The sequence below is a fragment of the Oncorhynchus tshawytscha genome, linkage group LG06 (genome assembly GCF_018296145.1).
Source record: "Oncorhynchus tshawytscha isolate Ot180627B linkage group LG06, Otsh_v2.0, whole genome shotgun sequence".
Lineage (NCBI taxonomy): Eukaryota > Metazoa > Chordata > Actinopteri > Salmoniformes > Salmonidae > Oncorhynchus > Oncorhynchus tshawytscha.
Genome location: NC_056434.1, coordinates 46,340,612 through 46,361,389, shown reverse-complemented (window position 1 = coordinate 46,361,389; position 20,778 = coordinate 46,340,612). Strand labels below are relative to the sequence as shown.

Sequence of the window (20,778 nt, the reverse complement as noted above, 5' to 3'; positions counted from 1 at the left end):
CATCAGGTATGTCACTTCCCCCATTGGCTGACGGTGCTAATACCGAATGGGACCAAAATATTGTGAGTTTAGCGTTGACTCAAAACGAATGCACGACAAGAAAACACACACAACTACTACTATTATAGTATAGAAGTCAGAATACCTGTAGCTATGTTCCTACTTGGACATAATCAAAAACATTGACACCACAGTGATTCTCGTTCTAAGAGGATGCTATCATAAATATATAATTGGGATTGTCAGATTTATTTGAGTACTGGGAATTTATTTGTCGTGCATATATGCTCATAAATTCAATATGAGTGTCACGTTCTGACCCTAGTTCTTGTGTTATTTGTTTGTTTTAGTTAGTCAGGACTAAAATTCTATGTTTTGTGTTTCTAGGTTGGTTTTCTGTGTTCGGCCTAGTATGGTTCTCAATCAGAGGCAGGTGTCTTAGTTGTCTCTGATTCAGAATCATACTTAGGTAGCCTGGGTTTCACTGTTGTTTTGTGGGTTATTGTTTCTGTCTGTGTTTGTTCACTCGTACTGTTTCGGTTTTGTGTTCAGTTTGATTTTATTAAACGATATGGACACTTAGCACGCTGCGCGTTGGTCCTCCGATCCTTCTCGCTACTCCTTAAAGGTGGAAGAAAACCTTTACAATGAAACTAAAGTCGTGAATGTTTTTCAAAGGTGTCTGTGTGGCGTCAGCTGCGAACATTCCACACAGATGTTCAATGAGCGATCGAGTTCTACGAAACTCACTAGGCCTACTCTCATTTTAATAAATTCAAAACCACTACTGTAATGAAAATAAAAGCCAATAAACTGAATAATTACTGTCAAAGTATTGTTTTTATTCAATTGTTGAATTAGGCCTATTGTATTTAATTTGACATTTCATTCCTATTCCAGTGAATTTGACAAACTTTTATGATGTGAACTGCTATGTCATAATGTACATGATGTCATAATGAAGCATTCTTTTGTTAAAATAAGACATTCCATAGACAGGTCATTGATGCTCTTCCATATCTGAGGTAGGAGCTATAATTTAATGAAATAATCTCAAATACACTACTTTTATCTTATGACAACTTTATTTGATCAATAACTGTAAGAAAAACTTATGTTTTGTGATTTGTGACAAAAAAAATATTTAATTAAACTATGTATTGTGGTCTTGTTTCTGTTTTCAAGAATATATTGTTGAAACTGTATAGTCAAATCCTACGTGTGCAAATGATCTGGAAGTCCAAATTGAAGGTAGGCCTTAGTCTGTGAATCTTTCGTTTTTAAGAATTTGTGAACATTTTGGCAGGAATTGGAATGTCCTTTTGAAAGTGGAAAAACACTAGCTTAAAATAACAACTTTGATCAAATTCTATTGTAGTATATATAATTTATTCTATATTCTTATTCTCAAACATGTTGTTTGCTCCTCCACTGTGACTCTCACAGCCATGAAAGACAGAGGGAAGTCCAGGACTAGGACACAAGAGACCAGTCAGAACAGTTCTGAGAACAGCCTGACAGACATCCTCAGTGTCCGGTGTGCCAGTGATATTGTCCTACAGCCAATGCCGCCAGGGAGAAAGAATAGCCGATCCCACTTCCACAACATGGATGTAACTAAAGAGAGGGCTGACATGGGAAGGCTTCCAATGGCCACTTCACCCATCAGCCTCCCAATGCTCACTGTGACCTCTCTCAATGCCCAAAGGAACAAAAACACCCTCAAGGTGCCTCGCATGCCTCGTCTGCAGCTGGAGGGACAGATGGGTAGCAAGCATCTGGGTCCGGTTAAAACCAAAACCGGAGGGAGCACATTTACCTCCAGCCACAAGAAGGAGCCAGAGGTTAAATCCAGCAGACCACAGACACCAGGAAGCATCCCTAGGAGGCCCAATTTATGCTCCACTGCAGCCAAGGCAGTAGCTCCTTTATCTGGGACTCCATGCAGCCAGTCTGAGGTCAGGATCCAGGCCAATCCTCTCAAGAGGTCTAACATCCAGGACCAAAGGCCCCGCTCTCCTCCTGCTCAGGCCAGACGGTCTCTGTCCGACGGCAGCCTCTTGCAGCCGCCATGTTCTCCTGTGGATGTCCTCCAGCCGGAGGTCCAGGCCAGCAGAAGCCTGGCTCGACCCAAGACCGGGATAGCTAGGATAACAAGACATACTGATGGCAGCACTCTGAGGTTCCCTAACCAGACCTTAGATATTATAAACTCCATGGGTAGGAGGGAGAGCACCAATTCTTTCCCTGTGCTGCCAACCATTACAGTGTCAGCCTCACCTGCCCAGATGGCCATCCCAGTGCCCAGCCCAATGGTCAGCCATGTGCCTGACCTTCTGGTGCCTACTCCATCTGCATCTCCGGTTCCTTCCAGCCGAGTGCCTGCCCCACCTGCCTCCCCAGTGCCAGCCCGGCCTTCCAACGCCAGATCACGGCGTGTGTCGAAGAGGATCCAGCTCTTACAGATCCGGTCTGCTATGCTGGACCAGCAGCTACCAGAACAACTGGGTGACAAACAAATCATATTACCCTCTGAGCCCCTGTCCTTCAGTAGCACTGAGAGGATGTTCCTCTGTGGTCCACCTTTAGTCTGCCACCCAGGTAACGTAGGCGGAGATGATGGCTGTCACCCCCTGCCCAGACCTACACCCAGCCACACAGGTCGCACCAACCACTCCCCTTTACTGACCAGTAGGAGAGCCATGCAGGCGGGCGAGAAGTGCCCCTTTGAAATCCTCTTGACCCCCTTGGTCCCACTGGCAGAACAGCCTCCTATCAAGCAGGGCACATGCCCGCCTCCCGTGCCAAGGCCGAGCGGGAATGGGAGAATAGCCAACGGGGCGCAGGAAGAGAGTGAAGCCCATTCACTGGGACGTTAACTTTAAGTCTGGGCCTTTCTTCCCAGTGTGTGTCTCTCCATCACTGCCCTCGATCTTGGAGATGGATGAAGAGTCTCTTTCTGAAGAGATGGAGCAAAGCCAGTTGTAAGGGGTCGCACACACACACACACACACATTTTCATTTATTTTTTTTTACCTTTATTTAAATTGTGCAAGTTAGTTAAGAACAAATTCTTATTTACAATGACGACCTACCCCAGCAAAACCCTAACCCGGACGACACTGGGCCAATTGTGAGCCGCCCTATGGGACCAGTGCCTTAGACCAATCGGGAGCGTTATTGAGACCTCATGGCCTCCCATGGACCAGAGAGGATCAGCCAGCATCATCCCAGTGTCTGCTCTGCCTGCCATCCTAGTACCTCCACTGCCCTTTCAACCCCAAACCACAAAGGGCAGGTGACAGAAATGATCCAGCGCCCACCGATCCAGGCTGTTCTGCATGAGCAGCAGCAGCTACTGTCGGAAGTACTGTTGGAACAGACTTTTCCTATGAGATCCAACAGGAGCCACAAGCTTTCAAAGTACTTTCATCCCTGGGGTGTGGAGCTTCTCAAACAGTGTTCTCTTCCTGAAGATGGACTGCTTCAACCCCTTAGGAGTATCCAGAGTATCTAGTACGCTAGTGTGATGATAGAATATGTCCCTCAGTATAAACTGGAGATTAATATTAATCCACTTGTTATTCTAGTTAGGCAAATGTTAATTTATCATCACCATGTTCCAAAGAATTCTGTTTCTATAAAGTTTTATTGCAGTTGAAAATGATGTGTGGTGTGTGTTGTTGGTTTCTTGTGAGCTATGAAGTATACCCTTTTAGTAGAATGTTTATTTCTTCATTGGATTTGTTGATTTGTTGACCAAAGAGAAGAGGTAAGTGCTGAGCGGACTAATATAAGTGAAGTTCCGATTCAAATTTGTTTTAATCCGAAGGTGGCACATCTGACTCACAATTTAGTGTCATAATTCTTCACGTTTTCAATGTATAGCAACACTGACAAATTCTAAGGTGGAACTATTTGTACTACAGAATTGGAAATGAGGATCTATCTAAACACAGTGGTTATGAATTGCGAGAATGCTGAACAACATTTTCTGACCAATAGGCTTGTTTGTCGTAATATTTGGCCAAATGTTTCTTCGCTTGAGTCAAGAGGCCCTGTCTCAACTTGCACATGTAAGGGAAGCAGACAGCTGCAGATTTAATATAACTGCTGGGTTACACGGTAACCAGGTCTCTCTTGCCAAAAGAACCCACTTTTGCAAGAAAGACCTGATAGTGCCACATAACACAACGCTTATATACATTTTTCCTTTTAAAATGACCCCTTTATCTGGAATAGATGTAGTGTTGCCTTACATTTTCTGAAATGTGAATGACATTTGCTTAGCCTTCAAACTGTGCTTCTTTTAAAATACCGTTGGTTGGACTGCGAGGCAGTGACTGTATCATTTTTCTTTTGATCTGAAGCCTGACACTGTACGACACTTTGTGTCTCATCCTTCGTCTTTTGAATAAAGCTTCCTCAGCATGATTTTATTCTAACATTACCCATGTTTTTTTGCAACCCTCACAAACAAATGTTGATCCCCATGTAATGACACGTTATATTCCACAGGGGGGCACTAAAGGTCTGTTACGAAAGGAGGTTGAACACTTTGTACCTTGAACACCATCTAAACTAACACACGGCCTCAACTATTTAAATGACAGAAAATGTCATATCTGCTCTCACACAGTACATTAATAGATGAATGTCATATCTGCTCTCACACAGTACATTAATAGATGATGATCCCTTGGGTTTTTCACGGTTCATCATAATAAATACTTTTTGGCAACGTATGTATTGTTGTCTAAGGTTCAATCTGAAACGCATTCTCTCCACCAAAGCCCAAAGCTTACTAGCATTATAAAGATATCCATCAAGTTTAAGAGGTGTTACCACATTTTTGTAGAGATGTATCTGGGGCCAGTGCAAAGACTCACATTGCATTGTAAGATTAGTCATGCATCGTACCCAGTTCCTCTCTACAAACATGCATGAGAAGCTATGACTAAACAGAGCAGTATGGCTGTATCAATTGTTCTAGAACTGGTTCAAGAAAGAAGGTTAGGTTAGTTCGGCTACATGTGATCGTGCGTCACCATAACTGAAACATGGCCTTCTTTCTTTCACGGTTTCACGTCATGGTGCAAGTATTTGCATAAACTGGGAAACATTTGCATACATTTCAATTTCTCTGGCCGGCAGTGAAGGGGTTAATCAGCTGTGTGCTCTCAGTTTACGCTCACTAGCAGAATCTGTCTGCCACAGCTTCTGCGCTAATCTTCTATCACAGCGCTGAAAACCAGAGGTGTTTCCAGAGGACAACAACACAGAGCTGGTTAGAGAAGCTTCAAACCAAACCACGTACACACACACAGAGATCTTGGAGCAGTTGACCTCCACAGAATGTGAACATTAGCCACTAATATCTGACATCAGTATAGTTTATAAAAGTGTATCTGTTTGTCTCTGTCTTTCAGTTTCTGTTTAGACTACATCAAAGATAGAGAAGCTGTGCAGCCACACCATGTTCAATCATGTTACCTAATCAGCTAGCTAGCTGACAATCTGGTTGACCTGTAGCATATAGACATTTGTTGGCACAGAAAGGGGATTTAAAAATGATTGATTGAAATTCCCCCTGCCACATTCTGACTGGGTTAATAACTTAATATTAAGTTAATATGGACCCATTGTCTTAGACTTGAAATCTTGGACTGGGATTCAAACACAGGGACTCTTATTTCAGCCACAGGGACTTGTGACTCGACTCGACTCAAACATTGATGACTTTGACTCAACTCAGAGTTAGCCATAGGGTCTTGTTAATTGACTCGGATTTATGCTTAAGTGACTCGACTACAACACTGCTGCCATGACATGGCTATTTCTACTGCTACAACTAACAATTCTAGCAAGGGATACCCCAGCTTGGATACACTTTTCTGCTGCTCCCTCAAAAGCATTAAGCAGACATTTTTATTATATCTCCCAACTCATAACTCCCTGTTGGGGTGAGTCTATCTACAAATAAACGCAGCAAGAGGATAACAACAGCTAACACAGGAAGCTGAAATCCTGGGGTCCACCTTATGTTCCCTCAGTTCTACCCCATTTTGAACAGATGCTTTCATCCATGACCAGGCCATGTTTTGGCAGTTTTGCTGCACTAGGCAAGACAATTGCAGACATTCTCCAATCCGGCAAAAAAATAGGCTTATAGTGTACAGTGTCGGCCTATAATGTCATTTTATAACTAGGCCTACCATAAGATAGCCTACCATTTTTAAAACATGCAGTTGCGTTGGATTTATTAACCTAGTCCTGATTCCTGACAAAAGCTTATAGGGACTTGTCCTTTAAGATATGAACATCAGTTATCCATCAGCTACCCAAGTTTATTACAAGTTTTCTTGAGGCTTTTTGCAAAGAGATCAATGCTGATGTAACGGCCTACGTCTTCACAGCAGTACAAAGTTGAAATCACTTATTACCAGTATATTTTATTCCACCTTGTGAAACCAGGGTTCTAGTGGAGGGTAAATGTGAATAGGATTTAAAAAAGGCCTGTTATGAGAGAGAAAGAGAGATGGTGAGAGTAGCTGAGTGCCTATAGTAAGAGATGGCTGTTAATATCACTAGGCTGTTTGGTCTGTGTGCAGGTAGTGAACATGATTGCTGAGAGGTTAGGTTGCTAGTAAGAATCTTAACCTGCCATAAGCTGCTTTTGTGTCAGCAAGTCTACAGACCATTCAAGTAGCTGCACTGAACACCTCACTGATACTGACTGTGTAAGCTACAAACCCAAATTGTCTAAGGAAATGTAGGTGACTGTCACGGTTTTCGTCCTCTTCTGAGGAGGAGGAGTAGGAAGGATCGGACCAATACGCAGCGTGGTAAGTGTTTTCATATTTTTAATCAAAACTGAACCCTACACAAATTGAAACCGAAACAGTTCTGTGTGGAAAACACAGACACAGAAAACAATCACCGATAACCAAAATGGGGAAAACAGGCTACCTATGTATGATTCTCAATCAAAGACAACTATCGATCTACAGCTGCCTCTGATTGAGAATCATACCAGGCCAATCACAGAAATACAACATAGAAAAAAGAACATAGACTACCCACCCCAACTCACGCCCTGACCAAACTAACACAAAGACATAATAAAGGAACTAAGGTCTGAACTTGACAGTGTAATGAAGTGCTATTTCCTATGCAAATGACCAGCTTACTGCTATTGCATTGCTATAACTAAGACAACACATAGCAACGTATTTTCACAGTAAAACATGTTAGGCCTCATACAGGATATCTCTCACACACACACTCACTGCAAGGACACACAGACTTGCCAAGACATGAACGAAAGACAACTATCGATCGACAGCTGCCTCTGATTGAGAACCATACCAGGCCAAACACAGAAATACAACATAGAAGAAAGAACATAGACTACCCACCCCAACTCACGCCCTGACCAAACTAACACAAAGACATAATAAAGGAACTAAGGTCTGAATTTGACAGTGACAGTAATAATATTGCACACATATTCAGAAATCTGCAAGTTTTTTTTTTTTTTTAAATCCCTGTAATCTGCTGAGATTGTGATCGTTTTCAGCCTTTGAAGGGAGTTTTGACTGGATTTACTAGAAATGTGAAATTGACCTGGCAAGCCTGTCTGCCTGAGCATGATCACAACAAAAGTAGCTGTGCAGCACGTTTTTTAAGGAAGAGGAGGATGGTTGCAGACGTTCGCATTCATGCAAGAAGGTAAGCTATTAACTAAACTGTTAACCAATATGTTAACTAAAATTGTATGTGGTGTATTGGCAAGCAATGCATGTTCCCCTTGTCTTTATTTGTAATTAATGTTTGCTCATGTATGTCTTTCGGTGGAATACAACATGCATTGACAATGTCCGAAAGCCGCATTGTATCAGATATACTTCATCATGAGATTGAAATTGGTAGGCTCATCCAAACCATTCATTCATGTGCAATTGTTACTTTGCATGTTTTTACCTTATATTTATTTACTGCTTGCTAATGATTAGCGTGCTAGCTAGCGGTTAGCGTGCTAGTTTAGCATAATTGGTCAAAATGTCTTTGATTCAGAATACATGTTTGTGGTTAACCCAATGTTACATGCATTGGAAAATAATATTGCCAGTGTAACTTGAATTGGTTTACAAGCTAGCTAGAAAAGCCAGTTCCTTTTCATCTGTTTTGTCAAGTCATAAGCATGCATGTGTGCTGAAATATTTAAATAAATCACCTAATTTTAATTATTTTATTTACGTTTTGGCAGTTTTTTTTATCACCCTTTCTTACCCAAAGAGAAATAAGTTGCTAGTTAGTTTGGCTTTGCACTCAAAAGAGTGAAACACCACAACAGGAATAAGGATTGTGTAAAGTGTAAAATTTGGTAGGACTGCCAATTCACATGCCTTCCTTTAGCCATATCACTCATACTGTTTCTTTTTAGTCCATCCATAAAAGCAGATGTGCTTTAGTTGCATCCAGGAACTTGTATAATGTGCTTATGTTATGCTTATACTTGCTTTTTTACCTTGAAAGTGGTCTTAAAAAAGGAAATTGTAATAGATGTTTGTAGGACCTCATTCAGTCAATGATAACAGTCATTGGTGTCCCCCAGCCCATCCTCTTTGTTGTGTGCTGAGCAATCTTGTCATTCTTTTAAGTGTCAACCATTCTTTTTGAAACTTGTCTTCCTTTACAAAGGCACTGCAGAGGCTAAGAAGACGTATGGAAACTCTAAAAGAAACATAATTCAACGTGTAGGCCAGATTTGAAAAGGAAATAATGAATCCCGAAGCTCAGGTTTGTCAGTTGTTTAGAATGAGGATAATGGGGATTGTGTAATCATATTCAATTGCCTAAGTGGCACATGACTAATTTAATATTATTGTATCCTTAGATGTCATACACCGAGGCTGCCAGTACCTCTGGATCGATTGTCTATGTGTTGGATGATGCACAACCGTTGGTCAGAACTGACAGTGTTTACGTAAATTAGTGTCATTCAACACCAGCACATCGTTCTTGTGAATCTGCTTTGTAAATCAAAGATAGGCAAGTCTGCACTTTCATCCCATATTCATTGTATTGTAACAAAATGTAAAGTAGAGGAGCACAGAGCCATAACTAATCAAAAAGTCCAAATACTTTGTGTTATCTAAGATGCTTTTTTCTGCAATACAGTTGACCAAAGCTATGCTTGGATACAAGACTGATGACTCAATATCTAGTATTGACAATAGTGAAGATGGTTATGTCCCAGGGCCATCAGGATCATCAGAGGAAGGCAATTTCTATGAAGAGAATCTGACCGGTATGCCTATACCTATACCTCTGATATGTCAGTGCATTTTCACTCTGTAGTCAAATAAAATGTTATTGGTCACATGTACATGGTTAGCAGATGTTTATACGAGTGTAGCGAAATGCTTGTGCTTCTATTTCCGATTGTGCAGTAATATCTAACAAGTAATCTAACAATTTCACAACAACTACCTTATCTCTTCAACTGATCTCTGCTCACAGCTGCCCGCCCAGCATCACTACTCTGGATGGTTCTGACTTAGAATATGTGGACAACTACAAATACCTAGGTGTCTGGTTAGACTGTAAACTCTCCTTCCAGACTCACATTAAGCATATCCAATCCAAAATTAAATCTAGAATCAGCTTCCTATTTCGCAGCAAAGCATCCATCACTCATGCTGCCAAACGTACCCTCGTAAAACTGACTATCCTACCTATCCTTGACTTCGGCGATGTCATTTACAAAATAGCCTCCAACACTCTACTCAGCAAATTGGATGCAGTCTATCACAGTGCCATCCGTTTTGTCACCAAAGCCCCATATACTACCCACCATTGCGACCTGTGTGCTCTCGTTGGCTGGCCTTCGCTTCATATTCATCGCCAAACCCACTGGCTCCAGGTCATCTATAAGTCTTTGCTAGGTAAAGCCCCGCCTTATCTCAGCTCACTGGTCACCATAGCAGCACCCACCCGTAGCACGCACTCCAGCAGGTATATTTCACTGGTCACCCCCAAAGCCAATTCCTAATTCGGCCACCTTTCCTTCCAGTTCTCTGCTGCCAATGACTGGAACGAACTGCAAAAATCACTGAAGCTGGAGACTCATATCTCCCTCCCTCATAGATCACTGCACCAGTACATAGCCCTCCTGTAATCAGGCCATCCAACTTTCTCATCCCCATACTGTTATCTATTTTATTTATTTTGCTCCTTTGCACCCCAGTATCTCTACGTGTACACTCATCTTCTGCACATCTATCACTCCAGTGTTTAATTGCTGTATTGTAATTATTTCGCCACTATGGCCTATTTATTGCCTTACCTCCGTTATGCTACCTCATTTGCACACTTTATATACAGTTGGGCAAAAAAAAGTATTTAGTCAGCCACCAATTGTGCAAGTTCTCCCACTTAAAAGGATGACAGAGGCCTGTAATTTTCATCATAGGTACACTTCCACGATGACAGACAAAATGAGAAAAAAAATCCAGAAAATCACATTGTAGGATTTTTAATTAATTTATTTGCAAATTATGGTGGAAAATAAGTATTTGGTCAATAACAAAAGTTTATCTCAATACTTTGTCATTGCCAACAAAGGGTATATAACAGAGGTTTTCTGTAAGTCTTCACAAGGTTTTCACACACTGTTGCTGCTATTTTGGCCCATTCCTCCATGCAGATCTCCTCTAGAGCAGTGATGTTTTGGGGCTGTTGCTGGGCAACACGGACTTTCAACTCCCTACAAAGATTTGCTATGGGGTTGAGATATGGAAACTGGCTAGGCCACTCCAGGACCTTGAAAGGCTTTTTACGAAGCCACTCCTTCGTTGCCCAGGCGGTGTGTTTGGGATCATTGTCATGCTGAAAGACCCAGCCACGTTTCATCTTCAATGCCCTTGCTGATGGAAGAAGGTTTTCACTCAAAATCTCACGATACATGGCCCCATTCATTCTTTCCTTTACACGGATCAGTCGTCCTGGTCTCTTTGCAGAAAAACAGCCCCAAAGCATGATGTTTCCACCCCCATGCTTCACAGTAGGTATGGTGTTCTTTGGATGCAACTCAGCATTCTTCGTCCTCCAAACACGACGAGTTGAGTTTACCAAAAAGTTATATTTTGGTTTCATCTGACCATATGACATTCTCCCAATCTTCTTCTTGATCATCCAAATGCTCTCTAGCAAACGTCAGACGGGCCTGGACATGTACTAGCTTAAGCAGGGGGACACATCTGGCACTGCAGGATTTGAGTCCCTGGCGGCATAGTGTGTTACTGATGGTAGGCTTTGTTACTTTGGTCCCAGCTCTCTGCAGGTCATTCACTAGGTCCCCCCGTGTGGTTCTGGGATTTTTGCTCACCGTTCTTGTGATAATTTTGACGACACAGGGTAAGATCTTGCGTGGAGCCCCAGATCGAGGGAGATTATCAGTGGTCTTGTATGTCTTCCATTTCCTAATAATTGCTCCCACAGTTGATTTCTTCAAACCAAGCTGCTTACCTATTGCAGATTCAGTCTTCCCAGCCTGGTGCAGGTCTACAATTTTGTTTCTGGTGTCCTTTGACAGCTCTTTGGTCTTGGCCATAGTGGAGTTTGGAGTGTGACTGTTTGAGGTTGTGGACAGGTGTCTTTTATACTGATAACAAGTTCAAACAGGTGCCATTAATACAGGTAACGAGTGGAGGACAGAGGAGCCTCTAAAAGAATAAGTTACAGGTCTGTGAGAGCCAGAAATCTTGCTTGTTTGTAGGTGACCAAATACTTATTTCCCACCATAATTTGCAAATAAATTCATAAAAAAATCCTACAATGTGATTTTCAGGATTTTTTTCTTCTCATTTTGTCTGTCATAGTTGAAGTGTACCTATGATGAAAATTACAGGCCTCATCTTTTTAAGTGGGAGAACTTGCACAATTAGTGACTGACAAAATACTTTTTTTGCCCCACTGTAGACGTTTTCTATTGTATTGTTGACTGTATGTTTGTTTATTCCATGTGAAACTCTGCCAGGTCGCAGTTGTAATTGAGAACTTGTTCTCAGATAGCCTACCTGGTTAAATAAAGGTGAAATAAAAAAAATAAGAATAAGAATATGTACATGTAAGTATATGGATGAGGGAGATACAGAAGATGGTATAGAGTACAGTATATACATATGAGATGAGTAATGTAGGTTATGTAAACAGTTTAGAAAGTAGCATTGTTAAAAGTGACTAGTGATACATTTATTACATCCAATTTTTAATTATTTAAAGTGGCTAGAGATTTGAGTCAGTATGTAAGCAGCAGCCACTCAATGTTAGTGATGGCTGTTTAACTAGAGATTTGAGTCAGTATGTAAGCAGCAGCCACTCAATGTTAGTGATGGCTGTTTAACAGTGATGGCCTTGAGATAGCTGGTTTTTCAGTCTCTCGGTCCCAGCTTTGATGCACCTGTACTGACCTCACCTTCTGGATGATAGCCTGGGTGAACAGGCAGTGGCTCGGGTGGTTGTTGTCCTTGATGACCTTTTTGGCCTTCCTGTGACATCGGATGGTGTAGTTGTCCTGGAGGGCAGGTAGTTTGCCCCCGGTGATGCGTTGTGCAGACCTCACTACCCTCTGGAGAGCCTTACGGTTGTGGGCGGAGCAGTTGCCGTACCAGGCGGTGATACAGCCCGACAGGATGCTCTCAATTGTGCATCTGTAAAGGTTTGTGAGTGTTTTTGGTGACAAGCCAAATTTCTTCAGCCTCCTGAGGTTGAAGAGGCGCTGTTGCACCTTCTTCACCATACTGTCAGTGTGGGTGGACCATTTCAGTTTGTGTCCGCCGAGGAACTTAAAACTTTCCACCTTCTCCACTACTGTCCCGTCGAAGCGGATAGGGGGGTGCTCCCTCTGCTGTTTCCGGAAGTCCACGATCATCTCCTTTGTTTAGTTGACATTGAGTGTGAGGTTATCGTCCTGACACCACACTCCAAGGGCCCTCACCTCCTCCCTGTAGGCTGTGTCGTCATTGTTGGTAATCAAGCCTACCACTGTAGTGTCGTCTGCAAACTTGATGATTGAGTTGGAGGAGTGCATGGCCACGCATTCATGGGTAAACAGGGAGCACAGGAGAGGGCTGAGAATGCACCCTTGTGGGACCCCAGTGTTGAGGATCAGCGGGGTGGAGATGTTGTCTCCTACGCTCACCACCCGGAGGTGGCCCGTTAGAAAGTCCAGGTTCCAGTTGCACAGGTCGGGGTCAAGACCCAGGGTCTCGAGCTTAATGACGAGTTTGGAGGGTACTATGGTGTTAAATGCTGAGCTGTAATCGATGAACATCATTCTTACATAGGTATTCCTCTTGTCCAGATGGGTTAGGGCAGTGTGATTGCGATTGCGATTGGGGCGGTAAGCAAATTGGAGTGGGTCTAGGGTGGAGGTGATATGATCCTTGACTCGTCTCTCAAAGCACTTCATGATGACGGAAGTGAGTGCTACGGGGCGATAGTCATTTAGCTCATATACATTAGCTTTCTTGGGAACAGGAAAATGGTGGCACTCTTGAAGCATGTGGGTACAGCAGACCGGGATAGGGATTGATTGAATATGTCCGTAAGCTGGTCTGCGCATGCTCTGAGGACACGGCTAGGGATGCCGTCTGGGCCGGCAGCCTTGCGAGGGTTAACACTTTTAAATGTTTTACTCACGTTGGCTGCGGTGAAAAAGAGCCCGCAGGTTTTGGTAGCGGGCCGTGTCAGTGGCACTGTATTGTCCTCAAAGCGAGCAAAGAAGTTGTTTAGTTTGTCTGGGAGCAAGATGTCAGTGTCCACGACGGGCTGGTTTTATTTTTATAATCCGTGATTGACTATAGACCCTGCCACTAGGTCTCGTGTCTGAGCCGTTGAACTGCAACTCTACTTTGTATCTATACTGACGCTTAGCTTGTTTGATTGCCTTGCGGAGGGAGTAGCTACACTGTTTGTATTCGGTCATGTTTCCGGTTGCCTTGCCATGATTAAAAGCAGTGGTTTGCGTTTTCAGTTTTGTGCGAATGCTGCCATCAATCCACGGTTTCTGGTTGGGGAAGGTTTTAATAGTCACCGTGGGTACAACATCACTGATGCACTTGCTAATAAACTCGCTCACCGAATCAGCGCATACATCAATGTTGTTGTCTGAGGCTATCCGGAACATATCCCAGTCCACGTGATCGAAGCAATCTTGAAGTGTGGAATCAGATTGGTCGGACCAGCATTGAACAGACCTGAGCGTGGGCGTTTCCTGTTTTAGTTTCTGTCTATAGGCTGGGAGCAACAAAATCGAGTCGTGGTCAGATTTGCGACTCTTTAATCATAAGACATACACCCCCGCCCTTCTTCTTACCAGAGAGATGTTTGTTTCTGTCGGCGCGATGCGTGAAGAAACCGGGTGGCTGTACCGAGTCTGATAACGTATCCCGAGTGAGCCATGTTTCTGTGAAACAGAGAATGTTACAATCTCTGATGTCTCTCTGGAAGGCAAACCTTGCTCGAATTTCGTCTACCTTGTGGTCAAGAGACTGGACATTGGCGAGTAGTATACTCGGGAGCGGTGAGCGATGTGCCCGTCTACGGAGCCTGACCAGAAGACTGCTCCGTCTTCCCCTTCTGGGGCGCCATTGTTTTTGGTCGCCTTCTGGAATCCGATCCATTGTCCTGGTGGTGGTCCAAACAGAGGATCCGCTTTGGGAAAGTCATATTCACAGCGCCAGCTGTGCCACCAGAGACTCTGGGTTCGCGCCCAGGCTCTGTCGTAACCGGCCGCGACTGGGAGGTCCGTGGGGCGACGCACAGTTGGCCTAGCGTCGTTCGGGTTAGGGAAGGTTTGGCCGGTAGGGATACCTGCGGCGGGCCGGGCGCAGTGCGCGCTAACCAAGGTTACCAGGTGCACGGTGTTTCCTCCGACACATTTGTGCGGCTGGCTTTCCAGGTTGGATGCGCTCTGTGTTAAGAAGCAGTGTGGCTTGGTTGGGTTGTGTATCGGAGGACGCATGACTTTCAACCTTCTTCTCTCCCGAGCTGGTACGGGAGTTGTAGCGATGAGACAAGATAGAAGCTACTAAACAATTGGATACTACGAAATTGGGGAGGAAAAGGGGTAAAATTCCCCCCCACCCCAAATAAAATACTGCATAGTTTACTTAGAACGTGAAGCGAGGCGACCATCTCTGTCAGTTAGTGTATTTCCAACCATGTCAGCACAGAAGGGTTCAGTTTGGATTGTACAGTGGTCTGAAAAAGGTTAGGATCCACCCTGATGGAGTCTGCCTTCATTTTAGCATGGTATTGCGCGTTCCCCTTTCACTACATGGCCTTATCTGTAGGGTTTGTGTGGCTGTATTCGTCCCTCTCATACCATATTCAATAGGCTTGAATGGCACAGCTGTTATAAACCTGTATTTTGAGTTGCTCCAACAGTTATCGCTTATGGATTGGTTCATAGGTTGGATTGGGTGAAACTGACATGATTCCCACTGATGTTTTCCAGGAGAGATGTCAGCGATTCGGGCCAATGACCAAGGGAAAGCTGGGACAAAAGAGGTTCACCCGGTAAACATGTTTCCTACTGTCTTCAGTCAGTGCATTTTCACTCTTGCAAAAAATGCTGACTAATTTGTTGTGCATTGATTTAACTTGCTGCAATTTGATTTTGTTTTTGTCTTTTACAAACTATTATGTCTGAAGAAATGGATGCTGCGGCCACTGATTGCGCATCAGAGAATGACTCTGAGAAAGAAGAGTCGTCTGAAGAATCCTATGAAGAAAATCTGACTGGTATGCCGAAACCTTACATACTCATGGACCTATTCTTAATTACAATGTCCTTTTCAACATGTTTTCCAGGAGAGATGTCAGCGATTCGGGCCAAACAACCAATGACCAAGGGAAAACTGGGACAAAAGAGAGGCTCACACGGTAAGCATGTTTCCTGCTCCCTTCAGTCAGTGCATTTTCACTGGGGCGGCAGGGTAGCCTAGTGGTTAGAGTGTTGGACTAGTAACCAGAAGGTTGCAAGTTCAAACCCCTGAACTGACAAGGTACAAATCTGTCGTTTAACCCACTGTTCCTAGTCCGTCATTGAAAATAAGAATTTGTTCTTAACTGACTTGCCTAGTTAAATAAAGGTAAAATAAATAAAATTAAAAACTCTGTAGTGTCAACTTATGGCCGTACTGTGCTGGTCCATATCAATCCTGTCTTTATCAGTTAGTGTATTTCCAACCATGCCAGCACAGAACGGTTCAGTTTGGATTGGACACAAGTCAAGATGTTAGATCTGGAACTAGTGTGTCAGGATAGATGAATACACAGAAGGATTACCACACTTTACATTGTTTTTCTTGAGGGAGGGAACTTGATTTAATAGGTATTGCTTTTATTATAAGGTTTACATTGCAAACAGATTGTTGGGCTTAACTTCCATACAGATTGAGTCTGCTTTGATGTCAGCATTGCACATTCTGCTCTCACATCCTTATCTATGTAGTTATTTAGTTGGGATTGTTAGTTTAATTTCAACACACTCTCTGCAGATACAGCTGTAACCTTGTAGAGTTAATACAGAGAGATGTTCAAGTACTGTATTGTAGTCAACCTTTATTTAATGTAGTCATTCATAATGCCATCTCTTTACAAAGGAACAAAAAGGTATTGGTCGACAATAGAGGTGGATGCAGTTGAAGATTCCTTGATGAACTTTATCAGAATGGGGAAAAATGCCTGGAAAACGCATTCATTTCTGCTTCTCCCCAAGCGCTAGTAAACAGGGACTGGAGAGCAGTACAGTTCTATGTACACAACAGAATAGTTGCAGAACAGAGAAAATAAGTGTATGAGATGCTTCTGGCTATCTTGATGTACTTCTGAGGATTTAATGGGACTTACTTGCCTTAAGCTCATAGACAGATGACGAATGTCCTCGATCTCACTGTTCAGGGGAAGTTTTTCCTGGTGGATGGTTCACTTTTGGAGTGACTAAGGTCTCAAGAATACAAAGCCTGCTGACTTGAAATGTTACAGAAAAATAAAGAAAATTCTAAGCTATTAATCTGTTACTTGGATATATTGAATCCATTACTAAAATAGTTGTTCCAGTTTAAATACTTTAATGAAGAACTACTCTACAGCCGTTGAGTTGCCTTCCGTGTTGCTTCATTCTGGCATTCTACATGGATATTTTCAGTCATAAAATAGAAATAATGTGTCATATATCGAGAATTTAAAATGGTTAATTATTTTACGCTTCCATTAGGTACAACTTGGGCAGTTGGATAGCTTTTATATATTTCCTAGGAGGCATTCTCTTGATGGCTGATGGCAATGCATTGAGTGGCTGCTGCCAACATACAGACTCAATCTCTAGCCACTTTAATACTTAATAATTCCATGTAAGAAATGTATCACTAGTCACTTAAACAATGCAACCTTATATAATGTTTACATACCCTACATTTCTGGGGCTGTGTGTTAGTTTAGATGGTGTTCAAGGTACAAAGTGTTCAACCTCCTTTCGTTACAGACCTTTAGTACCCCCCTGTGGAATATCACGTGTGTCCTTACATGGGGATCAACATTTGTTTTTGAGGGTTGAAAAAACAAACATGGATAATGTTAGAATAAAATCATGCTGAGGAAGCTTCATTCAAAAGACGAAGGATGAGACACGACTTGTCGTACAGTGTCAGGCTTCAGATCAAAAGAAAAATGATACAGTCACTGCCTCGCAGTCCAACCAACGGTATTTTAAACGAAGCACAGTTTGAAGGCTAAGCAAATGTCATTCATATTTCAGAAAATGTAAGGCAACACTACATCTATTCCAGATAAAGGGGTCATTTTTATTTGTATAAAAGGAAAAATGTATATAAGCGTTGTCTTATGTGGCACTATCCAGGTCTTTCTTGCAAAAGTGGGTTCTTTTGTCAAGAGAGACCTGGTTACCGCAGAACCCAGCAGTTATATTTCATCTGCAGCTGTCTGCTTCCCTTACATGTGCAAGTTGAGACAGGGCCTCTTCGCGTCAGATGTGCCTCCTTAGGATTAATACAAATTTGAATCGGAACTTCACTTATATTAGTCCGGTCAGCACTTACCTCTTCTCTTTGGTCAACAAATCAACAAATCCAATGAAGAAATAAACATTCTACTAAAAGGGTATACTTCATAGCTCACAAGAAACCAACAACACACAGATCATTTTCAACTGCAATAAAACTTTATAGAATCACAATTCTTTGGAAGATGATAATAAATTAACATTTGCCTAACTAGAATAACAAGTGAATTAATATTAATCTCTAGTTGATACTGAGGGACATATTCTATCATCACACCAGCGTACTAGATACTCTGGATACTCCTAAGGGGTTGAAGCAGTCCATCTTCAGGAAGAGAACACTGTTCGAGAAGCTCCACACCCCAGGGATGAAAGTACTTTGACAGCTTGTGGCTCCTGTTGGGTCTCATAGGAAAAGTCTGTTCCAACAGTACTTCCGACAGTAGCTGCTGCTGCTCATGCAGAACAGCCTGGATCGGTGGGCGCTGGATCATTTCTGTCACCTGCCCTTTGTGGTTTGGGGTTGAAAGGGCAGTGGAGGTACTAGGATGGCAGGCAGGGCAGATGCTGGCTGATCCTCTCTGGTCCATGGGAGGCCATGAGGTCTCAATAGGGCTCCTGATTGGCGCAGCGGTATAAAGCACTGGTCCCATAGGGCGGCTCACAATTGGCCCAGTGTCGTCTGGTCAGGGTTTGGCCGGGGTAGGTCGTCATTGTAAATGAGAATTTGTTTTTAACTAACTTCACAATTTAAATAAAGGTAAAAAAATAAATAAAATGAAGGTGTGTGTGTGTGTGTGTGCGACCCCTTACAACTGTCTTTACTCCATCTCTTCAGAAAGAGACTCTTCATCCACCTCCAAGATCGAGGGCAGTGATGGAGAGACACACACTGGGAAGAAAGGCCCAGACTTAAAGTTAACGTCCCAGTGAATGGGCTTCACTCTCTTCCTGCGCCCTCGTTTGCTATTCTCCCATTCCCGCTCAGCCTTGGCACGGGAGGCGGGCATGTGCCCCCGCTTGATAGGAGGCTGTTCTGCCAGTGGGACCAAGGGGGTCAAGAGGATTTCAACGGGGCACTTCTCACCCGCCTGCATGGCTCTCCTACTGGTGAATATGGGGGAGTGGTTGGTGCTACCTGTGTGGCTGGGTGTAGGTCTGGGCAGGGGGTGACAGCCATCATCTCCACAGACTAAAGGTGGACCACAGAGGAACATCCTCTCAGTGCTACTGAAGGACAGGGGCTCAGAGGGTAATATGATTTGTTTGTCACCCAGTTGTTCTGGTAGCTGCTGGTCCAGCATAGCAGACCGGATCTGTAAGAGCTGGATCCTCTTCGACACACGCCGTGATCTGGAGTTGGCAGGCCGGGCTGGCACTGGGGAGGCAGGTGGGGCAGGCACTTGGCTGGAAGGAACCGGAGAAGCAGATGGAGTAGGCACCAGAAGGTCAGGCACATTGCTGACCATTGGGGTAGGCAATGGGATGGCCATCTGGGCAGGTGAGGCTGACACTGCAATGGTTGGTAGCACAGGGAAAGAATTGGTGCTCTCCCTCCTACCCATGGAGTTTATAAGCTCTAAGGTCTGGTTAGGGAACCTCAGAGTGCTGCCATCAGTATGTCTTGTTATCCTAGCTATCCCGGTCTTGGGTCGAGCCAGGCTTCTGCTGACCTGGACCTCCGGCTGGAGGACATCCACAGGAGAACATGGCGGCTGCAAGAGGCTGCCGTCGGACAGAGACCGTCTGGCCTGAGCAGGAGGAGAGCGGGGCCTTTGGTCCTGGATGTTAGACCTCTTGAGATGATTGGCCTGGATCCTGACCTCAGACTGGCTGCATGGAGTCCCAGATAAAGGAGCCACTGCCTTGGCTGCAGTGGAGCATACATTGGGCGTCCTAGGGATGCTTCCTGATGTCTGTGGTCTGCTGGATTTGACGTCTGGCTCCTTCTTGTGGCTGGAGGTAAATGTGCTCCCTCCGGTTTTGATTTTGACCGGACCCAGATGCTTGCTACCCATCTGTCCCTCCAGCTGCAGACGAGGCATGCGAGGCACCTTGAGGGTGTTTTTGTTCCTTTGGGCATTGAGAGAGGTCACAGTGAGCATTGGGAGGCTGATGGGTGAAGTGGCCATTGGAAGCCTTCCCATGTCAGCCCTCTCTTTAGTCACATCCATGTTGTGGAAGTGGGATCGGCTATTCTTTCTCCCTGGTGGCATTGGCTGTAGGACAATATCACTGGCACACCGGACACTGAGGATGTCTGTCAGGCTGTTCTCAGAACTGTTCTGACTGGTCTCTTGTGTCCTAGTCCTGGACTTCCCTCTGTCTTTCATGGCTGTGAGAGTCACAGTGGAGGAGCAAACAACATGTTTGAGAATAAGAACCTAGAATAAATTACATATATTACAATAGAATTTGATCAAAGTTGTTTTTTTAAACTAATGTTTTTCCACTTTCAAAAGGACATTCCAATTCCTGCCAAAATGTTCACAAATTCATAAAAACGAAAGATTCACAGACTAAGGCCTACCTTCAATTTGGACTTCCAGATCATTTGCACACAGCTATACAGCTTTCAACAAAATGTTCTTGAAAACAGAAACAAGAACACAATACATAGTTTAAATTTAAAAAAATGTCACAAATCACAAAACAAATTTTTCTTACAGTTATTGATCAAATAA

At 43.5% G+C, this 20,778-nt stretch overlaps 2 protein-coding genes across 2 annotated transcripts; one reads left to right on the top strand and one right to left on the bottom strand.

Annotated features, from left to right (window-relative positions):
- The first annotated feature begins 1,156 nt into the window (after positions 1–1,156).
- LOC121846623 (rho GTPase-activating protein 44-like) lies at positions 1,157–2,879 on the top strand. The gene is made up of 2 exons (XM_042322759.1): positions 1,157–1,251; positions 1,447–2,879. The coding sequence occupies exon 2, from the start codon at positions 1,449–1,451 to the stop codon at positions 2,877–2,879; it is 1,431 nt and encodes a 476-aa protein (XP_042178693.1). The 5' UTR covers positions 1,157–1,251; positions 1,447–1,448.
- Positions 2,880–18,915: 16,036 nt separating this feature from the next.
- LOC112253381 lies at positions 18,916–20,648 on the bottom strand. The gene is made up of 2 exons (XM_024425363.2): positions 20,625–20,648; positions 18,916–20,429 (listed from the first exon to the last, which is right to left on the bottom strand). The coding sequence occupies exon 2, from the start codon at positions 20,425–20,427 to the stop codon at positions 18,916–18,918; it is 1,512 nt and encodes a 503-aa protein (XP_024281131.2). The 5' UTR covers positions 20,428–20,429; positions 20,625–20,648.
- Positions 20,649–20,778: the final 130 nt, after the last annotated feature.